Raw genomic sequence first — 19,576 nt, 5'->3', positions numbered from 1 at the left:
TTTCAGCAAAGAATCTGACAAAGCATAATATACTGATTAGCGAGCTAGTGCGGGCTAAGTGTAAGCTAAATGACGTGACAGTTAAGTGGATACATACTGTAGCTATTTCAAACATCATACTACCCAGGGTTCTCATCAGCTGTGCAATTGAAATATCAAGTGAGCTACACTAGTTCAGCCATGTTTCTGTACTCTACAGCATTTTTTTGATTATTTGGATGAAGAGGGGGAAGGAATCCTTATCAGATTTATGGAATAGCAGCTGACGCTTTAGAAGGCAGAAATAAAATTCAAATGATCTTACAGAATTGGGCTCAAGCTCATAAAATAAAAATTGATCGAAGCAAGATAGAATCTCCATAGACATTTGCTAGAAGCAAATGCAAGTTTCCTCACTTAGAAAACAGGAAATAGATTGCAGGAGAACAGAATGCAGGGCATCTGGCTTAGCAATATTCCTATCCCTGGTGTTCCTATCCCTCTCTAGTTTTGGCACCACACTTTAGGGATTCAGACAAACTGGAAAAAAGGTTAAGGGAACCACTATGAAGACAATCAGGGTACTCGGAATAGAGTCCAGGAAAGAAAGATTAAAAGGTCTGAATAGTCTGAGGTCAGGGCATAAATGCTAGTTTTCCATTTTCTGACAAGATGTTTGCACAGTTCATGACCTTCAACACTTCAGAGTGCAAAACATACAATAATAGTTATACGTTACTGTAAGGCACAAAAAATGTTTTCTGACAGTAGCAGTAACCTTCAGCAGTGGTGCCAGTTATTCTGAGAGTGATTGAAGAGGATGGAGAGCCATCTGGCAGAGATGCTTGAATTTGGGTTCCTGAGCTGAGCAAAAGATTGGACTCAGGGACCTAAATTGATGATTTTCTGAGATGCAGCCGGAAGGATTCCACATTATTCTTACCTGTATTATATAAAGTGGCTTTTAAATGCTCTGCTTCATTTTCTAGGACATTTAGAAAGGCTGTTTTATTCATTCTTCTGTAAAAAGTAGTTTTTAATGAATAAAATTGAATTGTCACGTATTTTTTACTATTTCGGTTGTCCTGCAGGATGAAGTGGCACATACTCTGACAGAAAACCGGGTTTTGCAGAATTCTAGGCATCCATTTTTAACAGTAAGCATGCTTTCTGTAATTTTCTTAAAAGTCTCTTCTGAATGAGAAAAGATGGTTACCTCTGTGTTTGTTCTCACTAACAAAAGCAGATTTCAGAGGCACGTGTTTCTCCAAATTGGATGGAATGTATGATAAGCAACCTAATCCAGTTTATGCAGTACAATTTAGAGTCAATTTGTGAGCAAATAGTGCTTTATGATGCCAATTGTAAGGGAAAGAACTTCACTCAATGTACATGCACGGACACATGACAATATTTTTGTCATCCAAAGAGGTACAGATGGGGACTTAGTGGTTCTAGGACCTGGAAAATGTTACATAAAGCAATTAGTGCCTGCTCATCATGATGATTGAATAATATGTCTAGTATCAGAGGCAATTTTTTTTTAGTACAGCCTTGGAAATAAGCTTATAAAATATGTAACCTGGCAAAAGTTTAGAACATAACATCAGCAGTGCCCTGGTGGGTTAGACCTGTGATCCATCAAGTCCAGCATTCTGTTCTCACAGTGGCTAACCAACCGCACAAGGAAGCCCATATTTCTCCCAACAGATGGCCTTCAAAGGGAGACAACCAGCCATCAAGTCTAATAGCCATTGGTCTCTATGACTTCTGTGAATTAGTCCAACCCTTTTTTAATCCAAACAAGTTGGTAGGCAGCATCACATCTTGTCATCTTCATACTCTTCCAGGCATGCATTTCCTTACGCACACATTTGCTTTCCAGCCTTCTGCGGAAAATAGCAGGATGCTTGCAGTCAACCCAAATACCATGTAAGCAATTTTTCAGAGATACCAACATTTCTCTGGTGTTATTTATTTAGGAACACACTTCTAGTTGGCTATTCCAAAACATGTTTGTTTTTTAAAAATCATTTTTGATTGAGGCTAGTCTACTATGAAAAAAAATCATCTTCTGCCTATCCTTTTTCATTTCAAAAGTCCTTAATTCCTCACTGGTCTCCTTAGGTCTGAGAGCTAATCTTGTAGTTGTGCTTGATCACCTGGTAAGTATTGTTGCAGAATTCACCCTAATTATAGGGAAAAGAAAGGTCCCCTTTCTTGTCTTCCCAGATCACTCAGATTCTTTTGTTACCCAGTGTATGTGCAACTCACTGCATATAGGGCTGTCCTTGAAGACTATGCAGAAACTTCAGCTGGTTCAGCATATGGTAACCCAGGTTGCTACAGCTGCTTGGAAGGTCAGTCATATAATCCTACCTCCCCCTTGTGAAACATGTGAGTCTAGACATTTGGATCACCTCCCCATTAGTTTTCTTCCAACAAGCAGTGAAAACATGATTCCTCAGGAGAGCTTTTGAATCAGTGGTGGGATACGACCGGTATGCCCCGGTACAGGTGTACCGGTGCCTGCTGAGAGCACCAGGTACCGTTACGGTACAGTGCTCCGGAGGGCCTGCCTGCCCACCGTCGTTACCTGTATTTGAGCTGATCGGGGCACAGAGCGTTTGGCGCCTGAGCAACGCTCAGCCAAGCAGCTGGAGTGTCGCAGAGCCATTGTGGGCGGTAAGTATGCATGTGCTGCTGCACGTGTGCTGCGCGCATGCATGTAGTGGATGCCCGGCCCCGTTGCACTGTACCAGTTGCAACCGGATCTGGAACCCACCACTTGTGGGTCTAAAAAGTTTATTACCCCTGCACATCAGATTAACACATGTATTTGTCTTAGTTTGGTTTTAGTCTTATGTTCTGTTACTTCAGCAAGTCACTCAGAGCAAATAGGAATTGAGAAGCATAGAAAGCAAAGTAAATAAACAAGTGAAAAGTTTGGATCCGCGGTACTTTTGACTTCCTTACTTTTGTAATACAAAGTCCTTTATCCTACTTTCATTAAGAGAACCAGGTGATTCATGATCAACTAATGGATCTTAAGCAAGACTTGCCAGAGCTTTGGAAGGGGGAGAGTTCTTGTTCTGGATCCAGAAAACGCTGCCTTATACAATCCATTATTATTTATGGATATGTTTATTTTTATCTAAGGCCAACGTTGTGACTCCTTCTCTGGCTTTGAAACCCCAGCTGTAACTTCTGGGCTGCAGCCCAAGCAAAACGAAATAGAGAGCATGTCAAACCAAGCTGGCACTCCTTGCGCTGCAAAAATCTGCATGATGAGTGGAGGCATCACCACTTGGGGGCTTCCCATTCAGAAGCAATGCATTTCTGGTTGCTGGGAACGAAACATTAGTGGAAGGGAAAACACTTGCTAGATGGAGCTTTAGATCAGATATAGTAGAGCTCTTTCATTCGTGTATTTATTCGCTCAATTTGTATAACCACCAGTCTCACACACATCACTCTGAATCATACAACAAAAATCATTAAAAGCACATTAACAGTAATTAAAGAATCAATAACATCTATATAAATGTGAATAAATAAATAATAAGTATTATAGTTAGGATGTCTTCTTGGTGCACAATTTTGGAAACAGAATTAAGAATAATCTTCAGTATTGGCCTTCTCTGTGAAATACTCCAGCATCTTTCTTGTATCTATCTCACCTTCACTTTTCAAGCTTAGCTGAATGTCGTTACTGAATTGTAAGACGTGTCCAAGCTAAACAAAGTAATGTCTACTTTATTTCATTTTTCATTTATTATATACTTTACTTTTATTACAACTGCTATCATTATTCCATTATTCAATAATATGCATGTAACAATCATCAGAAGGAAACGTTAAATTAGGGAGACTATTGAACACTATTGAATATTGTTAAAGTTGTTTCGTTCCAATATAAACAGCAATCATCGTTGACAACTGTTCTGTTGCATTGCAAACTCTTCTACAAATTTTGCTATCTCCGTTTGGCTATTGTATTGCATTGTATTGTTCAATACAGTCTAAAAAACTGTGCCATGAGGAATATGCATAAAAAGCAAGAGAAAAGAAAGAGGAAATTTGCAATTAAAACAAGAATATTCATAGTGTATACTAAAAGTGTTCCCTTTAGAAAGGGGCAGGGGTTCATTCAGTAGAGAGGGATTCATCATTTCCTGTTACAGCAGATGCGATTTGTGAAGTTTCAGGGCACAGGTCCAACTCCAGTAAACTCCCGGTTGGTTATAAAGCGTAACAGATGATATAAAAGTAAGATTTTTGTCTACTTTTTTATAGGCATTGAAATATTCTTTTCAGACGCATGACCGTTTGTGTTTTGTTATGGAATATGCTAATGGAGGGGAGGTAAGGATCATGTTCCTCAAAATCAAATGCTATTAAGTGATGCCATTTTAATGGTTGGAAAACTTCTCAGTTTGTCTATTAACTTTTTAAAAAAGCTTGCAAAGATTAGGCCTTTGATTAATGATAGAACAGAAGCGTTGTGTGTATAAGGAGGCAGTTTTACTCTGGCATTTTTGTCTTAAATTTATGTATTAATATCCTAAGCATTGGGATGGCTTTGATGCCTAATGCAGGACTAGAATTTACAGTTTCCCAGTTTCTAGCCTGGGGCCTTAATCACTAGACCAATGGTTCCCAACGTGGAGCCCAGGATGGGGACAATTTGATTTTTAATGGGGGCAAGGTGAACCTTGTTTAAGCCAAGTTAATGGATGGCCTTTTAGCTTCCTCTGCATAAGTAGAGCTCACCTTTTGAGTAAAGTAAGAATTAAATGTCACCTGGGGCGGAGGGAGGGAATCAGGATTTTAGAGATGCTTAGGTGGGGCATGGCCAAAAAAGGTTGGGAACCACCTCACTAGACTCTATTATAACACATAGAACAGTGCTTTAAAAAATTCACTTAAAGACCTAACAAAACCAGAAGGAAATATGCCAAGCAGAAACATGAAATAAGCTATGCATGTTAATTATTTTCACTGACTTCCCTTTCTAGACATTGCATAAATTTCTTTTGATATGGAGCTATTTGTCTTTCCAGCTATTTTTCCATCTATCACGAGAACGTGTTTTTTCTGAAGATCGTGCCCGGTTCTATGGAGCTGAAATTGTATCGGCGTTGGACTACCTACATTCAGAGAAAAATGTGGTATATAGAGACTTAAAGGTATGTAGATTGGAGGTGGAGTGGTGTTAAATCTGTTTTAAAAATGCTAGTTTGATCAATGATTCCCCATCTCTGCATAAGGCAGGGCTCCTCTCCTCACATGTCAAAAATCGTATTCAGTTTTAGAAATACCTCTATGTATGTTCTTTTTTTCAGTTTGTATTGAAAACCAATACAAAATCAATGTTTAAATGCATTTGCCGAATACAGAATAACAGAGTTGGAAGGGATGTTGGAGGTCTTCATTTGTACAATACAGTCGCAGTACAAAACACCAACATTTTAAAGAAGCTAAATTGAAAATCATCCTCAGAATGAATAAATCAAAGCGTTCTGAACTTTTAAATTTGGCCTCATCCAAGGCCAGATTCTATTGGATGATCACATTTCATTGATCACATTTCTAATATCGCTTACAGCTCCTCTCGTCTTATAAAGTGCTGTTCTATATTAAGCCTAATAAATTCAGGTAAACACTGATAGGAGGGGCATTTCTCTATTCAAAACTCTGAAGAGCTGCAGCCAGTCTGAATAGGCAACCATGTTTAAAGGAAAATACTCCTGAGTTGAGTTGAGTTGAGCCCGATTCCTGATGGTTAAATGAAGGCGTTGATAAAAGGCTTTGTTGATAGTACAGAGACGATTGGCCATTAGTTTTTTCTAGAATTTTTAAAAAAGTCAAAATAGCATGCATTATCTTTCAAAAAATAAGTCCTCCCTATCTGAAAGGAAAAAGGAATCCTCTTCTAAATTTATGCAAGGCTGGTAACATATATACCATATTTTTTGGACTTTAGGACGCATCAGAATATAAGACACACCAAGATTTTGAAGAGAAAAACAAGAAAAAATAGTTTTTGGCATCCACGCATCTGGTTTTTGCTCTCTTCATTCCCCAGGAGCACTCTGCAGGCCTCCCAAGCCTTCTGTGCTTCCTATTTTTTACAAACATTTTTGGCCTCCCAAACCTTCCAGGAGTGCTGTTTTTGCTCTCTCCAGCCCCCAGGAGTACTCTGCAGGCCTCCCAAACCCTCTGTGCCCCCTGTTTTTGGTCTCTCAAACCCCCAGGCATTTTTGCTCTCCCAGCCTACTGGAGCACTCTGTAGGCCTTCCAAACCCTCTGCACATCTCGTTTTTGTCGTAAATGGACCCGCGGGGCGGGGTTTCGGGAGGCCAAAAATGGCTGTATTCGGTATATGAGATGCACCAACATTTCCATCCTCTTTTAGGGGGGGGGGGTGTCTTACACTCCAAAAAGTATGGTAATCATTATTATTATTTATTAAATGTTGGTGCTGCCTGACTCCTAGTGACACTGGACAGTTAGAGTTAGGGCAGTTACATTCTCCTAAAGATATTTTTTCCCATGACTCTTTCCCAATGAATCAATACTTTATAAAGCACTATTTCCTAGAATATATGCCTGGGTTGCTCTTATACAACATATAGGTGAAACAGTGGAAATTCTTCGACATTTCATTCCTCTCCCACTCCCACATGTACAGAATGGTGTAATTGGAATACTTATCCCTCCATGCTATTTCCATGATCATTCTCCCTGTTTTCCGCATCTTAAATAGCTACTATTTGCATGAGGATTTGTTTATTCTGGGAGAAATTTTTTTTAGCAAAGGGTTACTCTCCAATCTCCATTATTCATCATTCTGAAATAAATAATGCAGTTCTGATTCTCTGTTTCAGCAGCTTTGAAGCAGGGGATGTAAGCATGGATAGCCGATGCCTTGGGTGATTAGTCCTCTATAATATAATCCAGAAAATTCTCCATCCAATCCTAATTTCTTGATGGATTTATACAACAATAGATCACTATTCTTCTAATCCCCAAATCCCATATCTGCAACATTGATTTATTTATTTAAAACATTTATGTATCCAACCAGCTTGTAAAAAACTCTGAGTGGCTCCCAATCAAAAATATAGGATCAAGCAAGTATGGAGATAACACTGGTTTTCTTGATAAAATCATCATAAATCTGATATCTTCAGATGTTTTGGAATTGCAATTCCCAGAATCCCCTAAAACGCCCAGAGAATATCTGTTGAAAAAAGCTGCCATAATGTTATCATAGTGATGTTTAGAATGGCTTTAAAAAAGCCAGGCAGGTGAGATGAGCAGTGTAGAAGATAAATAAATAAAAATTACGGTGGAGAGATTATAATTTACACCAAATATCCAGTCCAACTTCTGGTTACCACAGTGTTGGACAGCCATAAAAGCATGAGTTTTCAGAAGACATTGGAAATGAGAAAGGCTGTGAGAATCAGTTTGGTGTAGTGGTTAAGGCTCAGGCTACAAACTTGGAGACCAAGCGTTCTAATCCAACTTTAAGCATAAAGCCATCTGGGTGACCTTGGGCCAGTCATGCACTCTCAGCCCTAGGAAGCAGGCAGTGGCAAACAACTTCTGAAATCTTGCCAAGAAAACTTCAGGGACTTGTCCAGGCAGTCGGCAGGAGTCAACCCCGTAGTCATATAGATTGATTTTGGCTTTAATTTTCTGATACTAATATGGAACGCTGCTCAGAATCATTGGAAATGGAGGAACATAAGTGTTACAGTAATGAACACTTAAAAGTGTAAGTGTAAGATTTGTAGCAGTTCTTTCAAAAAACAACATTTTAGGACACTTTTATTTACAAAAGTATTGATTCTTTTACAAATATGTTGAAGATTCTCAGTACTTATCCGGATGATTTCATGTCTAATTATTTTTATATGTTTTTATTTAAGTTGGAAAACTTGATGCTGGATAAAGATGGACACATAAAGATAACAGACTTTGGGTTATGTAAAGAAGGGATCAAGGATGGAGCAACAATGAAGACTTTCTGTGGCACACCAGAATACCTTGCCCCAGAGGTATCTTTTATATTACATTCGTATTATCACAAGAGATTTTCCTTCATCAAAAAATAGATGCTAAGATATTTCCCCAAATATTACTGTATAAAAGTAAAGTGCCATAAGTGTTGTGAGTGTTCATGAATTCTGCTTTGTATGTTGCTTTCACACTAGGGGCTGGAATTAACTCTGCTAAAGTATCTCTTTTATTGAAAGCCACTTTACTTTTCTGGATGGGAGAGAACAAGCTGAAGTTGATTCCAAGCAAGAGGTCTCTGTCTGCTCCAAAATTATCTCTAGATGGAAAACTACTATCCCTGAAGGAGCAGGTCCATGACTTGGAGTCCTTGTGGATATGCTCAATAGTAAGGAGATGCCGTGGCCTGGGACCTTGGCCCAGCTTTGGCTGGTGTGCCAGTTGCAGCCCTATCATGAGAGGAAAAAACTTGCAGAATCTCATGTTCTTATCTCACTTTGTTTGAACTGTAACATGGGGATGTTTTTCAGAACTATTTAGAAGCTTCTGAACCTGTGGTCCAGAATACAGTGGTCCATGAGCTCACTAACACCTGGTGTTGGGAGCACGTTACACCTGCACTGGTCACCAAGAAGCTTCTGGGCGCAGTGTAAAGTGTTGGATTTAACTGTAAAGTCCTCAGTAGCTTGGCATCAGGTTCTTGTCAGGACTGCATTCTCTAATAAAATTTGCACTTCCATGATCTTTTTATGAGAAGGAGCTTATGGTAGAAAAATAGGAACCACCTTTGGTGGGAAGGTAACAATATTCCATGTGCCTTCATTGTTTAGTCATGCTGGCCACATGACCATGAAGACATCTTCGGATAGCGCTGGCTCTTCACCTTAGAAATGGAGATCAGCACCACGCCCTAGAGTCGGGAACGACTAGTATATATGTGCAGGGGAACCTTTACCTTTGTATGTGAATTGCTGAGAGTTAATTGGGTTATAGTGTGATGTAAATGTAATAAATTAATCACTTTGAAATGCACAAAAACAGATTTTTCTTTTCATACACTGTGTCTTTAGTTAGTGTTTCCCATAAAAAAGAATAGCCATTAACTTGCATCTGAGAAAATACAAAATTGGGGAGTGGGATAAAAGCAAAGAAAGCATCCTTTCTCTGATTATCTTGGGTTGCCTTAATGAGCATAATTTGGTAAATCTCAGTCTTAATCTGATTTGAAATTTTTACCTAGACATGTAGATGAAAGCTAAATGGAAGTTATTGAGAATTCAGTTTGGCTTTTCTGAATTTGCATTGTCCAAATCTTGTGAACTAGTATAGAGAGTTTGGTTTAGTTATAAAGGTGCTGTCCTAGAAACCAGGAGAGTATGAGTTCTAAACCCATTTTAGGCATGGAAGCCAGTTGAGCCAACTGCTAGATTGGCAGAAGCTGGGAGAAGTAATGGGAGCTCACTCTGTTATGCAGCGCTAGGGATTTGAACCGCCAACCTTTCTGATCAACAGGCTTAGCGTCTTAACCACTGAGTCTCCTACAGAAACAATAGATTAGATTAATTCTTTGACGGCCATTAATGTGGCATTTTCACCATTTAATCCTGCTGCAATTATAAACCTATATATTCTCATTCATTCATTCAACTCAAGAATGGCAAACATACCTAATACTCCTATATTCTATTTTCTCCATAATAACAACCCTGTGAAGTGGATTGAACAGAGGAACAGTGACATCCTGTTGATCAGAAAGGTTGGCGGTTCAAATCCCTAGCGCTGCATAACAGAGTGAGCTCCCATTACTTCTCCCAGCTTCTGCCAATCTAGCAGTTCAGAAGCATGTAAAAATGCAACTAGAAAAATAGGAATCACCTTTGGTGGGAAGGTAACAGTGCTCCGTGCACCTTCAGTGTTTAGTCATGCCGGCTACATGACCACGGAGGTGTCTTCGGACAGCGCTGGCTCTTCGGCTTTGAAACGGAGATGAGCACCACCCTCCAGAGTTGGGAACAACTAGCACATATGTGTGAGGGGAACCTATACCTTACCTTATTATTATACTGCACTTCAGTAACATTAAGATGGACTGCAACTCCTACAATTCCTCAGGTTGCATGCTCTGAAAGCATGAGGTCCACACATCTTAAAGTTGCTGAAGTGGAGAAACATTGATCTAGTCTACTTTTGGTAATTTCCAGGAGTCAAATTAGTCTTTTTTTAGACTCATAGACCATCATTTTGCAAGAGTCAGTGGTGACACTAAGGTATAAGAACAATAAAAACCAGCCCCTCTCTAGCAGTTGGGAAGATATATTATGGCAATGAATTACATCAGCAAAATTAATTTTGTGTCATGAGTTCAAACCAAGTGTTTGTGCTTTTTCTCCTTGTGACTAATGACTCCAGAAGTTATGAGAATATACACACCATGTGGTGTATATATTCAGCAAGCTGTGTAGTCTAACCCAAATTATTTATGTAGTACATTTTTATCCCATCCTTCTTCCCAGGGAAACATGACATTGTACGTGACTTTTTTCGGTCCCCATTTGGTCCTCACAGTAACCCTCACAGTTACCTCGCACATAAGATTGAGATGGTTTCTAGGTTTCTCTTGGGAAAGTTGGTCTTTCCAAATCCAGTTCCATTTTCCTCCAACTCTTGTCTGCCATAGTCCCCACAACTGTCTGTGCTGACAAGAATTACAAGAAGTGTGACAAGAATTACAGTCCAGCATATCTGGGGGGGAAATATATTCAGAGAAAAGCTACTCTATTTCAATCCATAGGTCCCGTGCAACTTTGCAAGATGGAACTAACAATATAGCTTGTTTACATGAATGTAGAAACAGTTACCTGGATAATATGGGAAGCATGTTTGAATTTTCAAAGAGCACTAAATAACTTGGGTGTGGGAACAATCTCTCATTGGGAGGGGGGGGGATGTTCAACTTCTGTTAGCCTTTAGATATCATGTTAGTGAGTTGGCTTTCAAACCAGCTGATGAGCATGTACTAGCAAATGTCCCATATCAATGAAGTCACTTAACCTTTTTTTAAAAGTGGAAAGTGAGGCTTGCCTTGTTGTCATCTTTTTGTAATTGGAACCTGGCCTTCGGACTTGTTTGTACAGTTGCTGCATAGTTGTTTTAGGGTCATGCTGGAATTTGGTACAATAGAAGGCTGCGGCTGTACCACGTCAGCTTTGATGTGTTAGATGTATTGGTCACCAAGGTGTTTACAGCTGTTGTGCCTTCTCTTGTAAATTCCAACCATGCAGCTGTTCAGCATTGTTGGCTCCCAACTTGACCAGTCAGTTATTTTAAGTAAAATGACCTTTTTTTGTCCTATCTTTATTTATTCCTCCAATTAAAAAACATGCAAGGGGATTAAATATTCCTACTACCATATGTAGATTTTTTTCCCTTTTCATTTGTCTTCCAAACACTGACAAGCTTAAAATAGCATCTTGATGTAGAACATGCTTTTGCTTTGTAAAACTTAGGTTCTCAGTACTTCTGAGAACTCTTGCAGGCTGATGATAGTCTTCCAGGCTAACTACTTGAAGCTACTGCAAGGGAGCATTACTCGGAGAAAATCTGGCTTTTGATATTGAAGACATTTACCATCTTTCTTAAAAAAAAATACCATCAATACAATTTTTTTTAAAAAAAAGCATTAAAACCTACTTTCCACTTAGGAGGCTCAACAAAATAGTTCTGCATGTTCAAATCTCCTTTACTTGGCAGGATCCAGATGTACTAAACATATAGCCAGTAAGAAGTTTAAAACATAATGTTGAGGAGTGTATTCGGGACTGGTCTTGGTCATCAAAGTATTCGTTCTTCTAGATCAGTGGTTCCCAACGTGGGCCCCACGCCCCACAGAGGGACAGTTTGATTTTTAATGGGGGCAATTTGAACCTTGTTTAAACCAAGTTAATAGCCTTTTAGGCTTCCTCCACGTGAATAGAATTCACTTTTTGAATAAAGTAAGAATTATATGTCACGAGGGGCATCAGGATTTTAGAGATGCTTAGGTGGGGCATGGCCAAAAAAAGGTTGGCAGCCAAAAAAAAAAAAAAAGGCGATATAGTGTTATGTCTCCTGCACTAGCAAAATCCAGCCCTAATTTGACTTCTGTCCAGGGAGATGAAATGTCCTCCCAGGGAAGAGTGTGACTGGTTGATCAGGGGTCAACTGGCATGCTGCACAACCCACATGAGAAGTGTGACACCCCTCCTCCCTGCTCCCGGATTGCTCGTAGAGGCTGATGAGCCTGGCTCCTGGAATCCTAGCAGATGAAGCAGCTGTGTTGGGCTTCTACATATATGGGGCAGCTGCAGAGCCAGCTGTCGCTTGGTGTGAATCATACAGCAAAAGATGCTGTAAATAGACCTGCGTGGAGTAATCCAATACCTGGCAGCCTTTGGTTTTTCACTGCAGGCCATCTTCTAGGTTCCAATTTTTCCCTTCCAAAGCAAAGTAGCAAACAGTTAGCAGGAACTAATAAGTAGAGAATAAACTTCCAAGATGTTCTATCCCTGCTCTTGATGCTTTCAGTGTCCAGTGTTTGAGATCTTCATTGCGACCATGTTGTTTTAGTTGTACTTGTTGTTAAGTATGAATGTGGCTTTGCAAGTTAGGCAGCAGCCAACAAACAGTTAGAAACTGATCAGAAGTTGCAGAACTCCAATTTTTATTGTTCCTGGGCAACAGAAATTGTAGGAGTTGGAAGTTCAACAACTTTTCATGGGGAGGGGGGATCACAACCCTTGAAATAACAAGTCTGCTGCAGAGGTCTTACAGTAGACTCTCCCCAATTTGGTGCCTCCAAATTGCAATACCCATCATTGATAACCAGCACAATCAGTGTGTTCTTTGGAAACGATGGGTAGTCCAGACTTCTGAAGGACATTTCCTTTTCTAGGAGGCTATAGCAGCTTAGACAATATAACGGGCTAAGGACGATGTGAGATGTACTTATTTCATCATGTCTGAAAATGGCTGTTCCGTAGGCTTTCCTTTTAAGTTGTCAACTTGATGGAGGAAACAATTCCATTTTACTTTGTTTGGTGATAAGCTTGCCATTGATCTAGAATTCTTGCCGTTGTCTACAGGTGCTGGAGGATAATGACTATGGCCGTGCAGTGGATTGGTGGGGCTTAGGAGTTGTCATGTATGAAATGATGTGTGGACGTCTTCCCTTCTATAATCAGGACCACGAGAAACTTTTCGAGCTCATCCTAATGGAAGAGATTAGGTTTCCACGTACATTGTCACCCGAAGCAAAGTCTCTTCTGTCAGGTTTGCTGAAGAAGGATCCAAAGCAAAGGTGAAGGTTTAATGCATTTGACCTGAACGCTTCCCAGATTCTTGAATGACCAGTCAGGTGTCTTCTTTAGGTTTTGCATTATTCCATTCATTGTGATTTTGATTCTCCATATATCCAAGTCTTTTATGTGCGTTCTTTGTTATCGTTTAGCTGTTTTATGTCCCCTGATAAAGTTTCAAACTTATAGTCTCCACACACACTCTGCACGCACAGACACATACACACATACACAAACACACGAAGCGTGCAGAGAGTTTGGGAGGCCTGCAGAGTGCAAAACCTTTTTTAAAAAAATTACCTCTTCAAAATCATGATGCGTCTCATACTACAGTGCATCTTATAGGCCGAAAAATACGGTACATAAACAAAGTGATCATGGTTAGGCAAAACATCAGACTTTCTTCCAATTTCCCCATTGACTTTGCTTGCGGAAGCTGACAGGGAGTGTCAGAAATCATGATCACCTGACCACAGGGACACTGCAATGGCCATAACTTTACAAATAAAAACTGGCCTGAATATGGTGGAAATTTCAATTTCATAGGAATAAGATTTTTACACATCCCTTAGCAGATTTTAGGTACCGTGATTCAGAAAGTGTTACAGTATAATGCAGTGTTTGGGCTAATTTGTGGGTTCAAACATAAACATCACGCGAGTTTTAGTAGTGTATCAATTATTGCATACGTATTTGAGAAACTCTATTGTATAGGTAGTGGGGAAATAGAAACTTTTAGAGCAAATGAAGATGCTATTTCCCATAAAATCGCTGTGTGTACTACGTGTTTCATTTCAAATACAGTGTTTACGTGTGTTTCAGTGCTGTTTCTTAATTATGTTTGGGACATAGCTGCCTTCTAAAGAAACGATTGTTGTGAAAACTCTTCATTATCCCTGGAGAATAAACAGTAAAGGATGTTTCAGGTCTTTCTCCTTGATATAGAACAAAATCTTCTGTATCTTGAGGGGTGATCGTAGGCCACAGTGAGTGGGGCAGCAGGGCAGTGATGTGGGAAGAGTGATTTTCAAAAGCTTAACAGTCTGTGGGTAGCCACAGTCGAATGTTTTGGTCAAGTTTACATGGCTTTATTGTGGTTTGCTTTAAATTTTAGTAGCATGTGTTCCACACTTCCAGGAAGCTCCTAAAAAGTTTTTTTTTTAAAGGCTTGTTAGAACTTGCATTTCCTTCATTATTTCTTAGCAAAGTTGTACTTTTGTTGTGAATGAAAATATGCCATTAGAAACACTTCAGAGCAAATGAATTTAAAATAAATGCACCGTATTAATGTTGGTGATTTCCCTCCCCCCCCTCAAAAAAAAACAGGTTAGGTGGTGGACCAGATGATGCAAAGGAGATTATGCAGCACAAATTTTTTTCTGGCATTGTTTGGCAAGATGTATATGAAAAAAAGGTATTTACAGTTTTTAAGATGGGATTTTTTTAGATTGTATAAAAGACTTTAAAATTCTGTGTCACCTAGCATGCTGCAGTTTGAGAAGATGGGTCTCCTTCTCATTCCTAATTCCCATTAAAAAAAATTATCTTGCACATAAAACCTAAACTTTTTGTTGTGTCTTGAAATTTTATGTACCTAAAGTGACATGGTGCAAATTAGATATGGTCCAAAGTACAGATACTTTGTATATCTGTACACAATGCAGAGTTGATTGATTCTAAGTGGGTCTTATGGCATTCAATTAACAAAAAGAATTTCAGCAGCTTACAAAACTATCCAAAACAGTCATTTTCCTTCTGTGCTTCTTTAAGCCCTTCTTCTATTGCAGTCTTTTTTTTAAATTTTCCTGAATGCAACTCAGTTTGCAAAAGGTTCCCATCAACAAGTTAGAATTGCAAAGTCCCAGCCTGTCCCCCAGATTTGCAAATATTGCATTGCAAGAGTTGTTCTGTTCCAGAAAGTCCAGGCTTCTTCTCTCTTTCTCTCTTTCTGCACAACTAATATCCTTCTTAGAATAGCTCTCTGCTCCCCCTTAGTGGCACTGCACATAAATGATCCTAGCTACTGCATTCAGCTGCACCAACTTTTTGCTGATTGAGATGGATTTTTTGGCTCGGGTACTGAATGCTTTGATGCAGGGCCCTTGAAGCTGATTTTTTTTCATTAATCTTTTATTGAATGTTGAGGTCAGCATGAACACTTCCAAGCATATTGTCATTCGGGTTAATTAAAAAGAGCCTAATGCATTAAGATGAAAAAGATGTTTGTAGTTAAATTTACCAGTACTTGGCAACGTGCTTCCACTTTTCTCCTTTTAAGTTCATAAACTTGCTCCGAGGTTCACTTTCTTTTCTCCACTTATTCCCTCCATTCTGGCAGTGGAACTTAAAAGAGAAAAATGAAGAAGAGAAAAGAGCTAGCCATGCTGTCTGATTAGCATGCATTTCAGTTAATGCCCCAAGACATCTTTGAAAACCTCAGCTTTGTTTTGTGGTTTGAAAAAAATATATATTTGAAACCCATTGTCTTTATATCTTGGGTTACTGTTTTATCCTTAGTCTAATGGTATTGGGGAAAGAGGATTGGCATTCAAGGATCATGTAATTACATGCCAATTCTGTGCATTTTTATATAGACCTTCCATCTGAACTATATTCCCCCCTCCCCCCGTATCTAAATGTCAACATTAATCACATTGCTGCTAGAGCTATTTTGGGCTGTCATTTTCCCCTCAATATTTGTATTTCCCTGCAGATGTAACTCCAAAATGCTAATAGTATTATGTATATATAAAAGACTCGTTTTCTTTAGCAGGCATTGTTAGCCTGCCTTTTGGTCAATGTATTGGAATCAAGGTTTTAATGCTCATGTCTTCAATACAATACAGTACAATAGTAGAGTTGGAAGGGACCTTGGAGGTCTTCTAGTCCAACCCCCTGCCTAGGCAGGAAACCCTATACCGTTTCAGACAAATGGCTATCCAACATCTTCTTAAAGACTTCCAGTGTTGGGGCATTCACAACTTCTGGAGGCAAGCTGTTCCACTGATTAATTGTTCTAACTGTCAGGAAGTTTCTCTTCAGTTCTAAGTTGCTTCTCTCCTTGATTAGTTTCCACCCATTGCTTCTTGTTCTACCCTCAGGTGCCTTGGAAAATAGTTTGACTCTCTCTTCTTTGTGGCAACCCCTGAGATATAGGAACACTGCTATCATGTCTCCCCTAGTCCTTCTTTCTATTAAACTAGACATACCTAGTTCCTGCAACCGTTCTTCATATGTTTTAGTCTCCAGTCCCCTAATCATCTTTGTTGCTCTTCTCTGCACTCTTTCTAGAGTCTCCGCATCTTTGCTACATCGTGGCGACCAAAACTGAATGCAGTATTTCAAGTGTGGCCTTACCAAGGCATTATAAAGTGGTATTAACACTTCACGTGATCTTGATTCTATCCCTCTGTTGATGCAGCCTAGAACTGTGTTGGCTTTTTTGGCAGCTGCTGCACATTGCTGGCTCATATTTAAATGGTTGTCCACTAGGACTCCAAGATCCCTTTCACAGTTACTACTACTGAGCAGTTTGCTGATAACTTATTATGAATATAGATTCTACATCCCCAGTTCTCCATGAGAGAATATATCCAGCATTTTTATAAATACAAAAAGTATTGCAGATGGTTCATGACAAAAAACATATCCACTGAAACATCCAAAGGAAAAAATAGTTTCTTGCTTTATAAAGCTAATAGTATTCTCACTTTACCTTTTTTATGTACTGCTGCCTCTAAATCCTTTTTGTAACTTGGCCTTCAGGATGTTTGACTTCCTCTACCTAATGCTTTTAAAAAAAATAATATGTGGATATGTCTAGTATTCTAGAACATGCTGTCAGCATTCAAAGTAGTTCAGGCCATCAAAGCAATTATTTAAAAAATAAACCATCTGCAATATGCAATATTCTTTTAATTTGAAGCTTCTGAAAGAGCTAGCAATTCTCAAATTGCGGGGTGGGGATGGGGGCAAATCCTACACTGGAGGATGGTTGATTTTAATTTGAGAATGAAAGGCTAAATTTGTTTATTTCCTTAACTTCTACCCTACACCAATGAAATTGGACTCTGAACTTCCGCATCATTAAATGCTTTTTTTTTAAAAAGTCAGTTTTGAAAAGTCTGGACCTTTCCCCACTGCAGAATTAAAATGCTATCCACTGATTCTTCAGTGTAACATTTGTTGTCCTTGCCACCAAACTATACTGCGACTATTGCAACTGCTGTGACTCACTGAAGAAGGATGCTGGTTTTGCTGTTATGTCTGTTATGTCAAGCTGGCAGGAATAAATCTGCCAATCATGGCTCTGCAGAAGGCCTGAGGCTGGTCTGGTTGCAGGACACGGTCATTCTAGGCTTTCTTCTTCAGCTTCTTCTCCTCTGCCCCATCCTGTTATAATGCAGGATGAGTAACGGGTTTTAAAAACAACCCAGCAGAGCCAAGTCAGGGAGGGTGCTGAGTCACTGGGGTTTTATTGCCCTCCCTTCCTTTCTTTTTGATTGGCAAGAGACGCTGACTTCAGATCAGTGGTGGGTTGCAGGCGCTACACCTGGGTATGGGTGTACTGGAGCCTGCCCAGAGCACTGCCCACCCTCCCATCCGCTCTCCTTACCTGCCTTTAAACTCTTTGGCACTTCTGCGCATGCGCACGGCGTGTACAACGCCTGTGCAATGCTCCGCCGAGCAGCTGGAGCGTCGCGGAGGCATCGTTGGAAAGTAAGACATATGTGCGTGCTGCACGCACGCTGCACACATTCATGGGGAGGACGCCGGGCCCCGTTGCAACCGTGCTAGTTGCAACAAGATCCGGAACTCACCACTGCTTCAGATCCCTGTTTGCCATGCTTGGGAAGCAATAAGGGCAGGGCAGAGAAGTCCAGTCTCTGCACTTTGGCTGTTCCAGCCTGGTACTAAACTGGTAAAGCCATAGAGTCAAAAGCACTACCGTCACTGGTATCCCGTCCCGATACTTCAGGTGCAAAATTCAGCAGCACTTTTTTTTTAAAGAGAAAAAAAATGGATATTGAATTAAAACAATGCACTGTTTAGGTTATGTCTCTTAGATCTTAATTTCTGGAAGAAAGATGGTAGCTGGCAGGCGTAAAAGTCATCAGAGATACTTGAAAAGGATGAGTGTGTGCCTCCTGGATATATACAATTTTGTTTTATATATTTTTTCCTGTCATAAATACATGTGACAATATTCTAAGGATCTTTTTGCATAATGGCAAAAAATAAAATACGAAGATCTGCTTTGGAAAACAAAGCATTTTCCTTTTATATTTTTATAACCGACTATTATCAGAGGCAACATCTCATCCCACCCATGTATGTAATACTTATTTTTTCACAGAAAATAATTTGACACTGCCATGTATATATTAGTACCTAATCACAGTTCCCAACATGCTAGCCTCTGTCTCTGTATTATCATTGCAAGATGTCTTAACACGGGTTTTCAAGAATTTTCAAGCTGCTGAACCTGTTTTAAAAAAAGACCCAGACTCCCCAAACCACAAATGACAGGGACATTTTTTTTTAACTGGAGGCACATCTTCTCTGCTGTAACCCCCAAAACAGCTCTAAACACCTTTTGGTTTCATCCCCCCCCCCCCTTGATGAGACCCCATCAAGTTCTCAGATAACCCTGGGAATTTTTTTAGCAGAAAAATCAAGTTAAAAATAGGTAAGCTCTTGTTCTACTTTTGCACACTAATGAATGTCATGCACTAGCTGATCATGTCTCCACTTTTTAGCTCACCCTTTATTTACCACCAAATGTCTTAGGGTTAGGGTTCTCAATCCATGGTTGACAGCCAGCTCTGAATTTAGGTACTCACAACATAATCAGGGGTGCGATTATGGAGGGCGCAGCGGCTGAGGAATTAAGAAGCTTTTAACACTAGTAGCAGGCAGACTAGGAACCAGAGCCTAGGGAAGCTTAGGTGCTCCAACCTTACTCTTTGAAGAGAGATTGGGATACATGTCTGTAGAGAGAAAAGGAGAGAATTTTCAAGATGTGTTGAGATCAAAACTACCAACCAGCACAGAATCAGAGAAGTGGCTTTTCATTTAATTATATTATTTTCCTTTATAAGAGGGTTATATTATTATTATTATTATATTATTATTATTATTATTATTATTATTATTATTATTATTATTATTATTATTATTATTATTGCTACTACTATTGTTATTATTATTCTATAACTATTTATCTGAGAGTTAAC

At 39.5% G+C, this 19,576-nt stretch overlaps 1 protein-coding gene across 4 annotated transcripts in view; it reads left to right on the top strand.

Annotated features, from left to right (window-relative positions):
- AKT1 (AKT serine/threonine kinase 1) overlaps nt 1-19,576 on the top strand; it is a 158,732-nt gene that overhangs the window by 134,559 nt on the left and 4,597 nt on the right. For all 4 annotated transcript variants that reach the window (XM_081969877.1, XM_081969878.1, XM_081969879.1 and 1 more), the window contains exons 7-12: nt 1,071-1,136; nt 4,276-4,344; nt 5,043-5,168; nt 7,920-8,048; nt 13,128-13,342; nt 14,667-14,754. In XM_081969877.1, the coding sequence (XP_081826003.1) occupies nt 1,071-1,136; nt 4,276-4,344; nt 5,043-5,168; nt 7,920-8,048; nt 13,128-13,342; nt 14,667-14,754 (693 nt within the window). The remainder of the gene's footprint in view (nt 1-1,070; nt 1,137-4,275; nt 4,345-5,042; nt 5,169-7,919; nt 8,049-13,127; nt 13,343-14,666; nt 14,755-19,576) is intronic.

This window comes from Natrix helvetica (assembly GCF_964273705.1).
Source record: "Natrix helvetica genome assembly, chromosome: 1".
In the NCBI taxonomy this organism is placed as follows: domain Eukaryota; kingdom Metazoa; phylum Chordata; class Lepidosauria; order Squamata; family Natricidae; genus Natrix; species Natrix helvetica.
Note: the sequence above shows the minus strand (reverse complement) of the source record. Positions and strands in the feature narration are given on the sequence as shown.